This window comes from Nothobranchius furzeri, chromosome 10 (assembly GCF_043380555.1).
Source record: "Nothobranchius furzeri strain GRZ-AD chromosome 10, NfurGRZ-RIMD1, whole genome shotgun sequence".
NCBI classification, from domain to species: domain Eukaryota; kingdom Metazoa; phylum Chordata; class Actinopteri; order Cyprinodontiformes; family Nothobranchiidae; genus Nothobranchius; species Nothobranchius furzeri.
In genome coordinates this window covers 44,031,767-44,052,073 of record NC_091750.1, presented here as the reverse complement: position 1 = coordinate 44,052,073, position 20,307 = coordinate 44,031,767, and the positions used below count along the sequence as shown (strand labels likewise).

Genomic DNA, 20,307 nt, shown 5'->3' with positions numbered 1-20,307 from the left:
CAATGACCAGAGGGCTCCTTGTTGTATTCAACTCCAATACATCCGTTATCCAGCTTTCCAGGAATCCACAGGCGTCCGCACCCTCTTCTCCCTCTGGAACTCCGACCAACCTGAGATTATTGCGTCGGGATCTGGTTTCCAAATCCACTAATTTATCCATCAACACTTTATTTTCTTTCTCTAATCTTGAAATGGTGGTCCCCATCACCACATGCTCATCTTCTACATTTGAAATGCGTTTCTCCGTTTCCTCCACTCTCCCCACACATTCAGACACTTTTTTTTGCATTTCATTCATGGCTGCCACAACCTCATCTGCCTTACTGGAAAACTTGGCCACTGCGCCCTCCAGCTTGTCCCAAAGTGCAGTTTGCGTGTTTGCAAGCTTGCTTTCAATACCTGCAAACTCCTCTCGTATGGCACGCTGCAGCCTCTCCTCCATTTTGTCATTATCCGCGGGGCCGTGTTCACTCGTGCTGGCTGGCTTGTCAGCTGCGCAGGCCTCGGACACGTTAGCTTCACCGCTAAACCCCGATAACTTGGTTTGTGTGGTTGACTTAGTCCTCTCCTTGGTAGTTTTACCAGGTCCAGGCATCGTGGGTCTAACGCTTATTACGTTGTCGTATTTTGGGGCGTTTCTTCTTAATTTAAAGGATTTAGCTGAGTTACCAACAGGAGCAGGTCAAAGCTCGACCGGTTGCTACGGTGACGTCATCGGAAGTCCGCCATTTATCCGAACATATTTCTAATAAAGTTTTGGTATCAGGCAAGGCTTTATAGTTATACTGCTCCAGTATAGCTAACTATATCTCATCAATCCAAAATTCAACTATTTACTGGCCCCTTTTCTCCAGAACCTTGGAGTAGACCTTTCCAGGGAAGCAGAAGATTGTTTAATAATATAATGTTGTACATTTGTATAGTGCCTCTCTAAGTCAGGGACTCTGAAGCTCTTTGTATTACAGTCATTCACACACACACATTCACCCACTGATGATAATGAGCTACATAAAGACCACAGCGGCCCTGGGGCACACAGACAGTAGCAAGGCTGCTATGTCTTGCCCAAAGACGCAACAACTGATGGAGCCTGTGTTTGAACCGGCAACCCACCAATTACTAGGCCAAGTCCCAAACCTGTGCCCTCTATGTGAGTTCTTATAAGTGGAACATACCCTCTGGTATCCTATCTAAAAACAGGGGGGTGGGGGTGCTCTCTGCACTGTCACAGACTTCCTTTTATCTTGGACATACTGTAACTTGCTTTTAATGCGATTAAAGCCGCACTCCTTAAGTTTTTTACAAGCTGCTAGACACACCGCGGTGGTAGTTTTACACAGATTTACCGGCATGGTGTGTCTCATGACAACGCCTAGAGTAACACATTTCACTGTTTCAGTAACTGCCAATATAACATCTAATTTATTTGTGTTTAGGTTGAGGACTTTTTTCCTAAAATACCAAGGCATTCTCATATTTTCAATCATCTTTTACAAACCTTGTTAACTCACATCTCACCTTGAATTCTATCCAGGCTGAAGAGGGAGCGTTTAGGTCCACATGACTGGGTTTCCATCCCTGTGCCTGGAGGCAAAGACTGGATGGTAGTGCCTGGTTTAGAGCCAGAAACAGCATACCAGTTTAGTGTTCTGGCTCAAAACAAGCTTGGCAAAGGCCCCTTCAGCGAGGTTGTCACTGTGAACACACTAGGTGAGTACCAGTGCTGCTCAACTAGAAAAGAAAGCCAATAATTAAACACCTTTGGCAGCTATAAAGATAGACTTTTTAAACAAGCTTGTGAGGTTTAAGTGTAGTAACAAACATATTAACTTAATCTCTAGATTACTCATTCTAATAAGCAGTATTGTGTAAACCCAAACACAAAGGAAAGCAGTTTCACAGTTTTTTATAAGGCAATAACATGCCTGTGAGAAATGTTAATGCACATTTCTAATAATATTTCACCTCACTGAGAAAACATCACACACATTTGGGTTAAAAGGATCATCTAGACTGTGCTCATAGAGCTCAGACTACAAAAAGCTGACTTTCAAAGTTCTAATTTATGTGTTTGCATCATAGACTAATTAGGAGTTTTACATTTTTAAATAATCACCACAACTTCATGTTTAATGTTATACTCAAATTCATGCCGGTATACACGTTGTAGTGGATGGAGATTAATATTGTCACATATGTTTTTTAAAGCTGTAGATCTGCTAAGGACCTTTAAAGGCTTCTTTATTTTCACAGTTGTAGTTGTGGACATTCTCCAGGACTGAATCAGTTTTACATTACAGTGTGATGGTTGCATGATGCTCACTTGATGAACATAAAGATCTGGAGCAGTATGGTTAGCTGATTGTAAAGAGCCCAGAGGGTAGTGTTCTCTACCTTGGTGTTTAAAAAGTTCAAACATCAGTTTGTCAGATTATAGTCAGCATGATAGCTTTAAACGAAAACAGCCAGCTATCCACATTAATCCTACAGCCCATCAGGCATTGTGTGAAGGATGGTAGCAACTTCTGGTCCGCGTTAGTTTACATTGAGACGATGCGATCCGATCCCTTCGTGTGAATCCTCTTTTTATGAGCTTTTAGAGATGGAAAACGTGGAAGCACCAGCTGTCACAGCTCAAACGGGACCCCTTTACTCTCCTGCTTACTGCACTAGAGGTGTGGGAGGAAGAGCTTAGAATCTGGCCAAAGCTAACATACAGTAGCATTTTAGCTACTTTTTTCTCTGGTTGTTAATACCACCGCAAACAGTGCAACATCTTCCCGAGCCAAGCGAGCACATTTTTTGGGGGGTAAAAACTGTTTTAATCTTTTTTAAATTTTCTAATAAACTGCTACTAGCAACAAAATCTCACCATGTAAACCAATGGGTATGCGCTAGCTCCAGTATGTCATTGGATGTTGCTACCATCATCATTTCTCCTTAAAAAACATGAAAAATAAGGTGGATAGAGTGCTCTAAATGCTGAGCTTTATACAACATAAATGCTCAGGAGCATTTTGGGATTTGTAGTTAATTTGCTTTGTGTGCATATACATTTGAGTTCATATTTTTTTAAGGACAATCATGATGATGTTTCTGCCTATGTTTCAGAAATATTAAAACGTTGAGAAAACTAAATAGATGCCTTAGCAAAAGGAAATTAGCCCAAAATAATTGAAAATGAAACTAAGATATCATGGGAGGAGTGGATTTTATCAGCATGATGGTGATGCAGCAGTTCTGATTTCCTGGTGTTAAACAATGTCCTGAGCACCCAAATCACACACTGTCCCAACCCTGTGATCTTTCAGTATTTCCTACCAGTACCCCTGAACCATTGGTGCTGCTTACTCCACCACGGTGCCTAACAGCCAATCGAACGCATCAGGGTGTCCTGCTCACCTGGATCCCACCTGCCAATCACACAGCACCTATCCAGCATTATGTGATGGAGTTCCGTTTGGGGGAGCGATGGGACATCTTGGATGACAGCATTCCTGCTGGGGAGTTGGAACTGCTTGCTCGAGATCTCATGCAGGTGAGATACAGTGATGCTAAAATGATATTCAAGTTTGTAAAATCAAATCAGATCTATATCTTTCTGGTTCTGAGTAACATGTTTTGAACATAGTGGGGGAAGAAGCTTATTTTGGTTTGGGTATTAATGATAATGTTCAACCCAGACAATTTCAAGCTGAAGCTGTGAAAAAAAAGTGTGATTTGGTTTAGAGATATGAGCTTCTTTGTTTGACGTTGACAGTCATGTAAAAATGGTGCATTTTAAGCTGAAAGTAGATATTGATTACATGTTTAAAGCCTTTAAAGGTGCAATATGTAAGACTGAAGCAAGAATGACCTCCTGTGGTCAAAAGTGGTTACTGCAGCCTGTTTTCCTAAGCAAAAAATTACTTTCTCACTTCCGTTCTGTGAGCTTCATGGCTGTTCCCAGTTACAGATCAGCACCAGAAGATTCTAGATCAGCGGTTCCCAAATGTATTTAGCCGTGCACCCCCTTCTATGTCCCGACCATTATCACGGAGGAAGCAACGCTCATTTCTGCCTTCAGTCTGATGGCGCGGCGCAGTGCAGCGCCGGAGTTTGCGCAGCATGCGCTTATTGAATCTGTGTGTGTGTGTGTGTGTGTGTGTGTGTGTGTGAGTGCGTGCGGCATATCTCCATGAGCCGCTCCATGAGCCACTCCAGCCACTGCGCCTCGTTATTGGCGCAATTTAAACCAATGTTGTAAAATTACTTATGCCCAGTCCAGATGTGCTCACATGTGCACCCGTGAGCCGTTCCGCTGGAACGCGTCTGACCTCTGACAGACGTACTCTGAACTTCAGATCTTCAGCGCGCTAATAGCCTGACATGTTTAGGATGCTGTCCCAGAGTCAGTGTGCTAATATAATAATAATGCTAAAATGCTCAGATGGGAATCATTTCTTGATTTATTTAGTTAGGCTACATCCACAATGTTCTTTGTGTGAGGTTCACAATGTCAGAACACCTGCATGAGACAGGGTGTTAATTACAATCTGCCAGAATGACTCACCACCTTCAGATTTCTCCAACATTGTTAAAAATGATCAAATACGGAACATATCTTGCTATTGACAGCGTGCGCAGGTCAGAGCGCTGAAGCTCGGCGCATTATTGAAGCTAGGGCACATGCGGAGGAGGACACACACACACACAAAATATACTTGTTTTCAATTACTTTTATTGCACCCACTTACTTTTTCTCAGGCCCATCCACAAATGAGCTTCTGGCCACGCTAATGGTGACATATGACAGACTTCTCTGAGCTCTGCAGCCATTACACTTTTCACCTTGCGCACCCCTTAGCGGCAGCTCTTGCACCCCCAGGGGTGCGCGCACCACACTTAGGGAATCCCAAGTGGAGACGAGTCATACATAGTGTAAGATGATAAGTAGATAAATACACCATCATATCTGGTGTTAACACTGTTGGGGTTTTACGGTAGGGAGCACTCACTACACTTATTATGATAGTTTGTCTCCGGCATTAGAGGAAGTCTGGTTGTTTGCTGTCTTGCTTTTGTGAACAACTCATTAAAAGAAGTAAAACATCACAAATGACTCAGTATCTACCTAACACATACATTTGACTCTGATATAGAATTGTTGGTAATTGAAGAAGTAGCTTGACATATTTTTAGAGACTACTATATACTTCTAAGTCATTGTTAGCATTGTTAGCTTAATGTTAGCCTTTAGTCTGCTTCACCTGATATTAGAGTAAAACAAAAACATGCCGGGGCTTCTTAGGGGTTCAAGAAATAACTTTTGGGTCGCTCTTGTTTACTTTATTTGTTTCTGCGAAAAACTCTGGAGCTTTTTGCCTGCTGGTGTCAAATTATAAATGCTGCTGCTACAGCATTAGCCAACCAGTGACATGGCAACCTCACAAACTCACTGACTGTAAACAGTAACTACATCTCGCTTTTTTTTTCTTTTTTGTAAGGAATTAAATTGACCACCTTCCAGCCGGCTGAGAATGAAAACTGTTTCAGTATAACATTCCTTCCAACATAATTGAGACATTAGACTGTTTTGTGGTTATTTCACTATAGAATTCTTACTAATTGCTCATTTAAAACAATGATTTATAAATGTTGCTAATTCCTTTGTTTCCCTTTTCCTAGGAGGCATGGTATGAGTTCCGCATCATGGCTGTAATGGATGGCATGATCAGCGGACCTAGTAATATAGTTGGAGTCTCCAGCACAGGTACGCTTTACATAACATGAGTAATAATTCATATAATACACAGTCCTGTTACAGACTGATGCACTAATATACATGTGTATTCTACGTAACAAGTTAGGCTGCAATGGCTGTTAAATGTAATCAGCAGTGTCTCTGGCATAAGTTAGGTGGGGCACAACGACTCAACAGCATTCATCCCTCACCTGTGTTTTTCAGTTCTTAAATATTGATCTTTCGTCTTGAGATGCCTTTCAATAACTCCTTTGCTAAAATCAAATAATCCCAAAAGTTGAATCCAGTGATACCCAACTGGTGGAATCTTTCTAGCAAAGCAACTTCCCATTAGCTGGTTCTCTGGTGCTCCCCTAACCCCCTATCCACCCACCTCCTCTTCCTATTTTCAGTGCCAATGTTGCCCTTTGATAATATTCGTTAAAGACCTCCACTTTAATCTCTGTTATTCAAGGGGCGAAGTTCTCTTCATTGTTTCTGTTATTTCTTGTTTTCTAACCAGCAAAACCAACATGGCTGCTGTTGTTGCACAGAACATAAACATAATCTCACGTGTACTTTTCCGTTATACTGACTGGATGACCTGAAAGTAGAAGAAGAAGAAGAAAATATCTTTTCTATAGCACCTCTCAAGATAAAAATCACGAGGCGCTTCACAAAAACAAAATGTAAAAATATAAAAGAATTTAGAAAATGGTTAAAATATATTTTAAATGAGCAAAAAAATAGACAATTGTGATTCAAAATGTTAAGAAAGAGAGAGAGTGAACAGGAAAGAGGGAAATCAGTGGATCCTGAGGAAGGTGGAATAGGTGGGGAGAGCAGAATAAAGAGAGAGTGGTGAAGAAGGTCATACAAAAGCCAGCTTGAACAGGTGTCTTCAGCTGCTTTTTAAAGGAGTCAACTGAGTCCACTGATCTCAGGCTCAGGGGGAGAGAGTTCCAGAGTCTGGGGGCCACGGCAGCAGATGATCTGTCACCTTTGGTCTTTAGCTTGGTGAGCTGCACAACCAGTAGGCTTTGATCACTGGACCTCAGGGACCTGATGGGGGTGTAGGGACTAAGAAGATCACCAATGTAAGATGATGCTTGTCCATGTAAGGCCCTATAGACCAGAACCAGAATTTTGAAATGAACCCTGAAGTTGACTGGCAGCCAATGAAGCTGGAGGAGAAGCGGGGTGATGTGGGTGTGTTTGGAGGACTTGGTCAGAAGCCGAGCACAAGCATTCTGAACCACCTGTAGACGGTTCAGGGAGGTTTTGCTTAGACATGTGAAAAGAGAGTTACAGTAGTTTAAGCGTGAGGAGATGAAGGTGTGGAGAACCGTCTCAAGTTCAGAACGGGTCAGAATGGGACTCAGCTTTGCAATGTTCCTGAGATGGAAGAAGGAACAGCGAACAAGAGAACTGACTTGAGAATCCAGGGTGAGAGCTGGGTCAAAGGTCATGCCAAGGATCCTGACGGAAGATTTGGTGTGAAAAGCAAGCTGACCAAGAGAGTCTCTGCCTTTGGGAACCAGCTTGTCTGGGGCACAGATGAGGATCTCAGTTTTATCTTCATTCAGCTGTAGAAAGCTCCCAGCCATCCAGGTTTTAATGGAGTCTAAACAGGTGTGTAACACCTTAGACATCTCATGGGGATTAAAGGATATGTACAGTTAAATGTCATCCACGTAAAGATGGTAGGAGATTCCTTTGAATGAGCTCAGGATGTGCTGAAGAGGAAGCAGATAGAGAAGGAAGAGCAGAGGCCCTAGCACAGAACCTTGTGGGACACCATGGGTAAGAGAGGTGGTGGGGGACTGAAACTTGGAGACAGCCACAGAGAAGGATCGCTCAGAAAGATAAGAGGAGAACCACTCCACAGCAGATCCTGATAGGCCTACCCCGTCTCTAAGCCTCTCCAGTAGCAGGTGATGGTCAACAGTGTCAAAGGCTTCAGTCAGGTCCAGCAGGACCAGAACAGAACAGTCCCCTGCATCACTGTGAGTCAGAAGGTCATTAGAAACCCTAAGAAGAGCTGTTTCAGTAGAATGAGCTCTACGAAAACCTGACTGGAAGCTATCATAGATGTTATGTTCATCAAGAGCAGCTGAGTTGTTTAGCCACAACCTTTTCCAAGATCTTGGAGATGAACGGAAGTTTAGAGATGGGTCTGAAGCTGCAATGGAGAGAGGGGCCGAGACTCGGTTTTTTAAGAAGCGGGTGGATTACTGCATTTTTAAAGTAAGCAGGGACCTGACCAGAAACCAGAGAAGCATTAGTTATAGAGAACTCGCTGGGACTGATGGACTGAAAAGCACTTTTAAACAAAGATAAGGGTAAGATGTGGAGGGGGCATGCAGAGGTCTTCATAGAGTTAACTAGTTTGGTTAACTCAGGCAAAGAAACAGGAGCAAAGCTATCTAGGATGACGGGCCTGGTTGGAGTCGGGAGAGGCAGTGATAAGGCTGAAGGAGAGTTGCTAGATCTGACCTTATTGACTTTGTCCACAAAGAAAGACAGAAAGTTCTCACAGTCTGCAACAGAGTGGATGGAGGTTGTAGGAGAGGCAGGAGAGACGATGCTGCTGATGGTGTTAAACAGCACCTTGGGGTTCCCTTTGCTCTGGGACTGTCATGTTGTGAGGGTGGAGATGGTGGACCAAGTGTGGTGGGGGGTTCAGGAGGCAGAAGAGCAGGCACGGATAAAGTAAAAATGGGTTTAATAACAACAGGAGCGACAGGACAAAACAAGACATGCACATACAATGATCCGACAAAGGACAGGAGCAAAACAGGTGGTATAAATACACAAGGCTAATTAGGTAAACATGAGCAGGTTAACGAGGGACAGGTGAGAACAATATGGACTAATCAGGGCAGGAGAGAGACACAGTCAGGAAGACAGGGGCAGATCGTGACAGTACACCCCCCCCCCCCCCCCTTAAGGGGCGGATACCAGACGCCCACAAGGCCACACAACACAGGAGACTGGGAACACTTGACTTGACTCAGGACAGAGACTCGAAGACTTGACTCGGGACAGAGACTCGAAGACTTGACTCGGTACAGAGACTCGAAGACTTGACTCGGGACAGAGACTCGAAGACTTGACTCGAGACAGAGACTCGAAGACTTGACTGGAACAGAGACTCGAAGACTTGACTGGAACAGAGACTCGAAGACTTGACTGGAACAGAGACTCGAAGACTTGACTGGAACAGAGACTCGAAGACTTGACTGGAAAGGAAACAAACTGCAGCAGCAGGCGTGGGACCCAGCAGGAACTGCAGCAGCAGGCATAAGACCCAGCAGGAACTGCAGCGTGAAGGGCCTGCAGGCATAGACCCTGCAGGCGTGGACCAGGAAGTGGGACGAAACAGCAGGAGCGACGCGAGGACGCCCAGCTTGGCGGCAGGTACTCGACATATGGTCGGAGCAGGTGCACATCACGATCAGCTGGGTCCATCGGCGGAGGCTCGGGTGAAGGGAAGCAGGAAAAGAGCAGGAAGACCAGCCCTGCCACTCCGAAGAACGCTGGCGTGCGCAGGGGGTTTCACCTCCATCAAAACTCCAGGATCCGCAGCTTCCGTGAAGAACAGGACGGGGCAAAACAGCAGGAGAGGAGAAAAGACCTTGACCACCCCGGAAACTGGTAGGATGTGCCACGATCACCTCAGAGGGCTCGACCACCCCGAGAACAGGTAGGGTGCGCCAAGAAACACAACTCCAGGCCGGAATCTCCCTCAGCTGAAACGGGAGAGAAAAAAAATCCTCCAGAACAGACGTTAAGCTCACCACAAGTCCAGGTTGGTCGGATCATTCTGTCATGTTGTGAGGGTGGAGATGGTGGACCAAGTGTGGTGGGGGGTTCAGGAGGCAGAAGAGCAGGCACGGATAAAGTAAAAATGGGTTTAATAACAACGGGAGCGACAGGACAAAACGAGACATGCACATACAATGATCCGACAATGGACAGGAGCAAATCAGGTGGCATAAATACACAAGGCTAATTAGGAAAACATGAGCAGGTTAACGAGGGACAGGTGAGAACAATATGGACTAATCAGGGCAGGAGAGATACACAGTCAGGAGGGCAGGGGCAGATCGTGACAGGGACACCAGGTTGGAAAAATAGGAAACCCTAGCGTCTCTGACTGCAGAGTTAAAGGATGTCAGAAGATCCTTTAGGTGCAGCCGATGGACGTGGAGACAGGTTTTCTTCCACAAGCGCTCAATTTAGCTGCACTGGCGCTTTAGGCTGCGAAGGCTGTCATTGAACCAGGGAGTAGGGTTCACTTCAGGAACTGATCTGGTTGTGACAGGACAGATGTTGTCCAGGATGGAGAGGCAGTGCTCGTTAAATTGAGAAGTTAAGGAATCTGGGTCGTTATCAGAAGAACAGGGTGGGTCAAAAGCAGCAGAATATTTGCCATCTGTGCTCTCATAAAGAAAACAAGAACTAACCAGACGGCGAGCAGGAGGTGGGCACGCAGAAACTGACCAGAGCTTGGGGAAGCGCAGAAACTGAGCTTGGGGCCGGAGTCTCTGGGCTCTGTGGCTTACCGTTGAGAATGAGTTGAGCATCCGCACTACGCTTTCAGATCTTCCATGTTTAAAAGTAATTCTGGGACAGACGTGGCCCCATCTCCAATTTTCAAGAGGATTTAACCTACAGAGTGAGTAACCTGGCAAAATCTCAGATATAAACACACAGATGATTATACCAGAATATTCTTGGTAGAATGGGTTTTTATACAAAATTACCCCAAAACAAACAATTTTGTACCACTCATCATTTTAAGTAAGCATAGAGCTCAACATCGCCATCTGGTAGGGCCTGGTCCAACTGGCCCCTTATTCAGAGACATCACTTAATAGGCATGTTTCCATCACCAGAACTCCAGGGTAGTTCCTGGGATGGGGAACTTGACCAGGAGATAGGATGTCCCAGTCCTCTCAGCTGTTGTGTCTTCATTCAAATGCAGCCCTTTCAGAACTTGCACAGACATCAGCATATGACAACTGCTTTTGCAGTGAGTGATGTCACTGATCAGCCACAAAAAGTGTCCAAAAATATCCCAGAAAAATAAACAATAATGAACAAGAGTCTGCTTCTAGACCTGCAGAAAGAGAGAGAAAAAAAAACAAATAAATGGGACACAACAACAATACAACAAGATCAAGCTATCACTGCGTCAACTTGAAGAAATATATAATCAACATTGTTTAACTGAACAATCATATGATAATAAATCACAGTGCATTAAGTGCCCACCATAGCTTTAAGACATGTGTTGAACGTGCCCAAGTCCATACTTATGACTCCACCATGTGAGCACCGGTGTGTGTACACACGCTTGTTTATGAAAGGTTTCTCTATAAGAGCGTCCAATAGAGTGTGAGGGGCCACAGATATGCCCCCTAAAGATGTGCAGGAGATGGAGGGAGCTCCAAGTCCCAGAGATCCAGGTGCTGCCCCAGAGCACAGGAGACCCAGGGAGACTATGACCAGAAAAGCCCCCGCCCCCCTTCAGAGGCGCAGAGGATCCCCCCGGGGGGCCACAACCAGCAGCTGGAAGAGTCCCGGGAGATATCGGCGGCAAACCCACAGGCCCGCCCGCAGTCTCCCCACCCCCTAGCCGGCCGAGCCCGGGACCCAGGGGCGAACACCCCGGCCGGGGACCCAGCAGAGCCCAGGGACCCAGACCCCACCAGACAGCCACCGGGATTGATCAGGCAGACGCCAAAAATCTTAAGCCCCCTGACTCGGGAGCCACGAACACTCAGGCAGACCACCGAGTTTTCCGGTGTTGGGAGTTAGATTTTAAATGCGATCGGTGCTTATTCTCTTTTGGTTGCATTCCGCTTCACCAGCTACTCTTCTAATTTTACTGCTGCCAGTTGTTTTGGACGTCTGCTGATGTCATTTCCTACTGAGTTACAACCAATCAGCGTGAGTTAATGGGAGTTTCCACTTAGGGGTGGGCAATATAAACGATATAAGGTAGAAACGATATAAAATTGCGTAATGATAAGTTTTTGGCTCTACCACGATATCGCGATAACACATGATGTAACTAAGATGAGCACCCGCGCCGACATTGGAACAACAGTATGGCAGTGACTGCAAGCATGTAGCAGGAGGAGAAGGAGCATTTTACACTTTTTGGACGTCTTTATTCTGCTGCAATATATTTTCCATATGAGGATTTTTTAAAGCATGTCATTTTGACATATACAAACAAAGGAAAAAATATATCGCAGTATATATCGTAATCGCACATGCTTCAGATTATATTGCAATATACATTTGAGGCCATATCGCCCAGCCCTAGTTCCACTCAGCTACTCCATCGGGCCGTTCGGAGTAACTACTGCAGAACAGGTACTCAGAAGGTTCCTGAAAACGGCCCGAAAAACGACCGTTTGGATGACTCGGACAGGTGGTGACATGTCGGGAGGTTCCTGTACATCTACCCTGAAGTTCCTGTAGTGGAAACATGTCTATTGCAATAAAAGTCACTGAGAACTAATAACATAGCTTGGCACTCTTCATTCAGATAAGTCTCTGGTTGCTACTTGTGTGTGAACTCCAGGCATTTCAGGATAGACTTGGTTCTCTATGTGGAGGAGCAGCGGCTCTACTCCGAGCTTCTCACCCTATCTCTGATCCCTACTGCACGCTAGAAGCATCAGTGGTGCGGAACAGCAGTGGAATGGTGTACTCGCGACAATCACAGCACTTCAGTGCACACCGGGAGAGTCTCAGCAGCGAAGCGGCTTCTCTGCTGTGCTCCTCGCTTGACTCGCGAGGTCACAAGATTCCTTGAGACTTCAAAGGTTACGGTTCGTTTATGCAATCCGCCATTAAATCAAAAAGAAGGAAATCATGTTGTTGTTACTGGCAAAGGGTAGCCCTGAGTCCAACCCTCACCAGTAACAGGTCTAACTTACTGCCAGCAACATTTACCAGACCCACTTTGGTATAGGTCAGGGGTCGGCTCTTTCATCCATCTGATGTGGGTCTCTGTGCTTGTAAAATAATAAAATGAATATTTAATTAAAATGTGTTTTATTTTGCTGCATTCATTTTTTTTATCTGTATGCCAAGTCTAAATGTAAAGATTGTCATCTTTTAAAATCTAAACAAAAATGATAAAGGCCTGAAACGACAGGTCACCTGCTTGTGTGTAATCAGATGTCTATAGGCGCCCTCTGAGATTCTGGACTTTTGCCTCAAACAGGCTCATGGAGGCATCACCACATTGGAGACAGGAACAAGCGCTACTCAGCCAAAGTTTCATAACTTGTGCTTGCTTGGAGTGTCCTTTGTGCATGTCCTCTGACATTAATGTGACAGTGCGATGTGTGATTAACCAGTAGGGGGAGCCTTTGTCATGCTGTGTCTGGTTTAGAGGTCTTACATACCATCTATAATACCGCACCTGTCTTTTGTTCTGCTGTGATCTCAAAATGAACCAGCTGATAATGTTTTCTACTGCCGCCATGTTTGTTTTGTTTATACCCTACAAATTCGGCACTTTATTCGGTCTGAGTTCTGTACTCTGACCCCTAGCAGAGTCCTCCAGTACTACATGCAGCAACAAGTAGGTGAACAAGACGCTTCCTGTGCCAATGCCAGGTTAAAAAGCAAGTGTATCCTCAGCCTTAGTATTGATCATGACTGTGGAAATGGGCCCACACCATACACGAAGTTTGCATGAATATTGATGAATCCAGAATGTTGTGCAGGCCATGACTCTGTGCATGCACCTGCATACATGAGGGCCCTGGGGTTGACTTTTCCTATGGTCCTGTGGTGTGTGACCTTGTAAATCTCATCTGTCCCCTCCAAAAAGGTGACAGTCCATATACAAAACTTACCAGTTTTATACCCCTCTTCTACCTGGTAGGTCCACAGGTGGACAGGTCCATGTAATTGGTTTAGGTTACATGGACCTATGGACAAAAGCTTGACCAGCATGCACTCACACCCTGACTAACCCTACATCTGGCTCAAGGGCAGGACCTTGTTAACCTTCTGCTATGACTCTTCAGGTTTATTGTCCATGAAAGGTCTTTAGAATGTTTTCTTTTTCAATGTTTGTTTTCCTAATTTTGTAAAAATAAATAAATAAATAAATAAAAATTAGATACAAAAATATGTACTCGTGTGTTGACCCTTGTGTTCAGTAGCAGCACTGCACAACCATCACAGAACACAGTTTGTTCAGCTGCAGTTTGTTTAGCTAATTATGTCCTATTGATACATAGGAAATCCCACGTCTAAGCCAACACATCCTTTACCCCAGTTTTACCCATCATGCCTTAGGTGAGCTGCTGTAGTGATATTAATTTTGGACTCTTGCTCTACAGACTTCTTCCCCCCTCCAGAGCTGGTGGAGGAGCGTGGACTGACACGGCCTGTGGTGGCTGGCATCGTAGCCACCATCTGCTTCCTGGCAGCAGCTGTCCTGTTTAGTACAATGGCTGCTTGCTTTGTAAACAAGCAGCGTCGCAAGAAGCTCAAGAGAAAAAGAGGTGAGGCTGGGCCTGCCTGTCCACAGGCTGTAGGACAATCAGAGGAATCACAATAAAAACGGACCTTTGACGTTTCTTCACATTATGTAAATAGTCCCTCTTAGTCAAATCTAAACCTGTTATTTATACTTTTATTTATATGTTTATGGATGTGTATGAGTGAATGTATTTATTATTTTTAACACATCAACATGTGTTTACACCTCTAGCTGCTATCCCTTATAGCATTGATTCCCAACCAGGGGTACTCGTACCCCTAGTGGTCCGTGAGAGCATTACAGGGGGTACATGGAAAAATTAACATTTTATTGTGATGACAGCACTCTGGGATGTGTTATGCTTAATGAATACTCAAATAAAGTAATGCACAGTAATATATGGTTGATATCATATTATCGATTATCTATTTAAGCCAACCGAGACAGCATGAATTTTGTCAAGCTGTGTTAGCTTTAGAGAGGCTTCAGCAGAGCAGAGCACGTGGATTAACTCATTCGCTGCCAGCTGTTTCTCGCTGTTTTTACTATTTTTTTAAGAGTCACAGAACTTTGCGCGCTAGGATGATGTCGACGCCAAAACAACCACAACAAAGCGGAGACTAACCTCTTACATCAGGAAGAATCCGCGTGTTCCGAGCTTTATCCGTTCTTTCAAAATCCGTTGTCGAATTGTGATCGGCAGACGCTTTTCCAGTTCGCGCCTCACTTTGTTTTACAGGAACGGCCCAAAACGAATGCAAATAACGACTTTAGTCATCAATGGCAGTGAATGAGTTAAGGAGTACTGAAGACAGGGTAAGGCCGGTTATACGGACCTGATGTTGGACAGAGAATCATTCTCAGTAAATAATTCTGGCGACAGTAAAGTCGTATGTGTGTTAACAGCTCGCTAACAATTCCCTTAAATGCAGTTAATTTTTTTTAACACACGATAAACACACAGGCTTCCAAACCTTCAGACTTCCCCCGGGATTTAGTTTGAACACATTTTTGTCCCCAGCTGTTTCTCTTTAAAAACACAAGTTTTGTGCTGCGCTCCATGTCTGTCTCTCTCCCTTTAAGTCTCCCTGTCTGTCTCTCTCCCTGTCGGTCTCTCTCCCTTTCGGTCTCCCTGTCTGTCTCTCTCCCTGTCAGTCTCTCTCCCTTTCGGTCTCCCTGTCTGTCTCTCTCCCTTTCGGTCTCCCTGTCTGTCTCTCTCCCTGTCAGTCTCTCTCCTTGTCTGTCTCTCTCCTTGTCTGTCTTTCTCCCTGTCGGTCTCTCTCCCTGTCGGTCTCTCTCCTTGTCTGTCTCTCTCGTTGTCTGTCTCTCTCCCTGTCAGTCTCTCTCCTTGTCTGTCTCTCTCCCTGTCAGTCTCTCTCCTTGTCTGTCTCTCTCTCTCCCTGCCGGTCTCTCTCCCTGTCTGTCTCTCTCCCTGTCAGTCTCTCTCCTTGTCATTCTCTCTCCCTGTCAGTCTCTCTCCTTGTCATTCTCTCTCCCTGTCAGTCTCTCTCCTTGTCTGTCTCTCTCCCTGTCTGTCTCTCTCCCTGTCGGTCTCTCTCCCTGTCGGTCTCTCTCCCTGCCGGTCTCTCTCCTTGTCTGTCTCTCTCCTTGTCTGTCTCTCTCACTGTCGGTCTCTCTCCTTGTCTGTCTCTCTCCCTGTCTGTCTCTCTCCCTGTCTGTCTCTCTCCCTGTCTGTATCTCTCCCTGTCGGTCTCCCTCCCTGTCTGTCTCTCTCCCTGTCGGTCTCCCTCCTTGTCTGTCTCTCTCCCTGTCGGTCTCTCTCCTTGTCTGTCTCTCTCCCTGTTGGTCTCTCTCCTTGTCTGTCTCTCTCCCTGTCGGTCTCTCTCCTTGTCTGTCGCTTTCCTTGCAGCCGGTGTTTATGGCAGGTCTGACCTCTAATAACCCCAGACCCGCTAGAGCGTCGCTCAACTTAATAAACCAAATCATCATTTTTAGTGGTGTGACGTTCACTAATGAATCAAATCTTTTGACCGGGTTCTCAAAGTGAATGATGAGAGCCGAGTCCCTGTAGAGAGCCGTTCATCTTGTCTTCCAGTAACAAACCTTTGCGGAAGTCGGTAAAGCGCAACCGCTCAAACCCCACCCACCACTGTGACAGACGTAGGAGGAACCCTAACCAACCCCATGCGCCCTCACGGACACCGCAGGAACACATTGCACTTAATAACCCCCCCCCCCACACACACACACACACACACACACACACAATTTTTGGGCTGCTTTGTTTGGAAAATGAATCATAACACAACATAAACTACTTGAAAGGTTTTAGCAATTTTTTAAATAAGTTTTGAACGTTAAGGCAAGGCAGCTTTTTTTAATAAAGCACATTTTGTTTATAAAGGCAATTCAATGTGCTTTCCTTTTGTAAGAATAGCAAGAACATTAAAATCAATGTGACAAAACGTATTTAAAAATGAAAAAGAAACAGAGTTCAAGTTAAAGGGTGAGCAAGTACGTTAAATGTTCTTCAATCATTTTTAGAAGTATTTCGTGAAACTCATCTGGTATATGAGAATGTAAAAACAGTCATTTTGACATTTTTGACTCAGTGGTCTCCTTTAACCGTCTGGAGGCAGGTGTTGCAGATTAGCAGCGTTAAAACTTACCTACCCGGTTACTCCACATATGTATTTCATGAGCATTTTTTAACTCAGAAGCACCCCTGAAGGACTTAGTTGTTCTTCCTTTTATCAAAACCAATTTTGAGCCTGAGAGGGTTAAAAAGCAGCTGAAAACTCACCTGTTAAAGCTGGCTTCACCACTCTCTCCTTGTTCTGCTCTCCCTACCTATTCCACCTTCCTCATGATCCACTGATTGCCTTCTTTCCTATTCACTCTCTCTATTTCTTTACATTTTTAATCGCAATTGTCTCTTTTTGCTTATATGAAACATGTGTAATCATTTTCTAAATAATTTTTTATATTTGTAAGTTTTTTGTTTTTGTGAAGCGCCTCGTGATTTTTATCTTGAGAGGCGCTATAGAAAAGATCTTTTCTTCTTCTTCTTCTTCTTCTTCTTCCAGATCTATAAATGTAGCATGCCACCATCTTATCACCTGTGCTGCCACTCTCGCCATCCCCAAAATGTGCTCACACCAGGGTCAGAGTTTGCCTAAAGACACGTGTAATAATTTTACTTATTTACTGTCAAATTCTGTGTAGCTGTTCACAAATGTGTCCTTAGACATTAATATTCCTCACCAATGTCTATTCTAAAATATTCCCATTAGCTTGAAAATTTTCATTTCTGTATACATAGACGGTGGTCGACGCTCCATGGTCATGCACCATCTTGAAATACCTTAGCTGTTTAGGGACATACAAGATATAATGCTCTGCATTTCATGTTTGTGCTTTGACATGAAAGTTCTCCTCCCTCTAAATATTTTTTGGGGCATGACGCCAGTTATCTCCAGGGGAAATTCTGATTCCTGCCCTTGGGTTGTTTGCCCTGCTCTAACTACACGTGATTGCTGGATTGAAAGCTTGAAGTCGACAATAGCAGACAAGGGAAGCAGTGGAAGATGCAATAGACATACACACATAGCCTTTTTGATGTGTCTGGGCTTCTGTAGCTGCAATACCTACTCTGAACTGAGTGGCACTGAAGAGTCCAATGCTTTTACACCCTGTGCCTTTAATGTTGCCACATTTTCCAGTCAAGCTTTTCTTACTAAATCACAATGTTTGTGTAGAAAATGAGGCCCTGATCAGTAAATTGTCCACCCTTGGTCTCTCTTCTCTCACCTTTCTGACCATCTTACCACCAGCTTGTCAGGCTCAGCTGTCCTCCTTCAAACCCATCACTGCTCCGTACATACACACCCATCTGCCTAGGCAGTCTGTAAATGCCTGGGCAGTAATCAGAAACTCCCTTTCAGGTGCTATCTACACTCCTTCAAGTGTTTAATGTAAATACATACATCTTTATCATTTATAAAAATGTCTCTAAACACATTATTCAGACAAACCACTGGACTAGGCCGCAATACCACCTGCTCACAAGCTAATCTCTTCTCTCTTGTGTCTGTTGTATAAATAAACATTTACGATGTTTTCGTTTTAAACCAATGAGTCACATAGTTTCACTGGAATAAGTAAAATTTAGACATGTTATTTTATTCTGCTCCTATAGACAGATGAAACAACTTCAGTTGTTTCATTTTGTTACTCACTGTTTGTAATCATCACTATTTGGGGGCAGTCTAAGGCCCAAGTCTGAGCATTATTAATGCTGTCTAATCAGCACCTTGATATGTCACACCTGTGAGGTGGGATGGATTACCTTGGGGTGTTTCTCACTGTCAAGGCGCCAGGCGCCTTGCTTACAAGGACACTGTCCTTCCTTGGTCAAAGAAAATGGTTAAATGGAACAGACTTGCATCACGTGACGCCGGCTTCCAAGGCGGTCACGTAACGTCACGTGACACGGGAGATAACGTTCTATTTTAGACGTATTAGTTTCAATATAAATATATACCTTTTGCTTTTTAAATTGTGTATATGTTTATTAAATTAAATATATAAGTGAGTTACTACCCGCTAGCCACCGAAGCTGCAACTACTAAGCAACCAACCACAGATAACTTCTTTGGATCTAAAAAATAAAACATTTAAAATTAGTTGACTTACTTTTAAATTTTAAACCAAAGTAGCTGCCGGCTTCTGATCCACCATCCTTTTGAAAATATTGCAGTGCATTCTGGGTAATTCTAGGCTACAAGTCATCTCCCGTGTATCCTTGCTCAGCTAGCTAAATGGCTAACAAATGGAGAACACATGCCTCGGTAAAACATGAACACTGGAACACGTCTTGGCAGCTCCCGATGACGTATCTGCTAGGCAACCGGGGCGGGGCCAAGACATCAAGGCAAGGTTCCTTGGCATTGAGAAACACCCTTGGTAAAGGAAAAGTGCTCACTAACACACATGTAGACAGATTCCAGAACAATATTTGAAAGTCATGGGTCTTTTGTGTATGCAGACTAAGTTTCAGATGTTTGAGTTCAGCTCATGAAAAATGGGAGCAAAAACTAAAGTGTTGCGTTTACATGTTTGTTCAGTGTATAAGCTTAAAGAAGCTCTGTGACATCAGAGAGGAGCTGATGTAGTCAACCGGGTTTATTTTTAAGCCTTACCTGTCAGTTTAGGACTCAGCAGCAGCTCTACTGTTTAATCAGAGCTGCTGCAAAAATCTCCAAAATCAATCTTTTTTGTTCTGAATGAGAAAACCCTGATAATTCCATTAAGAAATCATTCTTTCACTTAGATCTTCTCTTTGACCTAACTAATGTTTATAAGTGTGTTTTTTCTCTTCAGTAGTCGTGAACCATTTGAAATTCTTTAGACAGTAATACTGTCTTCTGTCTGTTTTGTATGTTCCAGATCCCCCTCTTTCCATTACCCACTGCAGAAAAAGTATGGAAACATCGTGAGTAAACCACACATCACCAGTACGCTCACACCAAACATTCGGCTAGTGATACACGGTCCAAAACAGCAAGGACCTGGCTGGTTAGGACTACAAATGGATCTGACCTAAAAGATACGCTTTTTCTCTTGTGAAAATGGAAGTATTTTTGTTGTTGTTTTGCACAACCCAGAAAGGCAAAAATAAATACATAAATAATAATAAAAAATACAACAACTCTATTTTCACAAGAGAAAAAAATACACCTTTTTGCTGAATGTCGGATGTGAAGTGGGAAAAGTAATAAAAAAAATGAAAAAGATGCCACAACAAAAACTACAGGTCCTTCTAAAAAAATTTGCATATTGTGATGAAGTTCTTTATTTTCTGTAATGTAGTGATAAACATTAGACTTTCATATATATTAGATTCATTACACACAACTGAAGTAGTTCAAGCCTTTTATTGTTTCTAATATTGATGATTTTGGCATACAGCTCATGAAAACCCAAAATTCCTATCTCAAATAATTAGCATATTTCATCCGACCGATAAAAGAAAAGTGTTTTTGGTACAAAAAAAGACAACCATCAAATAATTATGTTCAGTTATGCACTCAATACTTGG

The 20,307-nt window shown here is 43.8% G+C and overlaps 1 protein-coding gene across 4 annotated transcripts in view; it reads left to right on the top strand.

The window, feature by feature from the left end:
• Nucleotides 1–20,307, top strand: part of LOC107386332 (protein turtle homolog B) — a 132,410-nt gene that overhangs the window by 78,961 nt on the left and 33,142 nt on the right. For all 4 annotated transcript variants that reach the window (XM_054730484.2, XM_015960643.3, XM_015960642.3 and 1 more), the window contains exons 13-17: nucleotides 1,535–1,710; nucleotides 3,312–3,538; nucleotides 5,668–5,752; nucleotides 14,104–14,268; nucleotides 19,656–19,701. In XM_054730484.2, coding sequence (XP_054586459.1) covers nucleotides 1,535–1,710; nucleotides 3,312–3,538; nucleotides 5,668–5,752; nucleotides 14,104–14,268; nucleotides 19,656–19,701 — 699 coding nt within the window. The remainder of the gene's footprint in view (nucleotides 1–1,534; nucleotides 1,711–3,311; nucleotides 3,539–5,667; nucleotides 5,753–14,103; nucleotides 14,269–19,655; nucleotides 19,702–20,307) is intronic.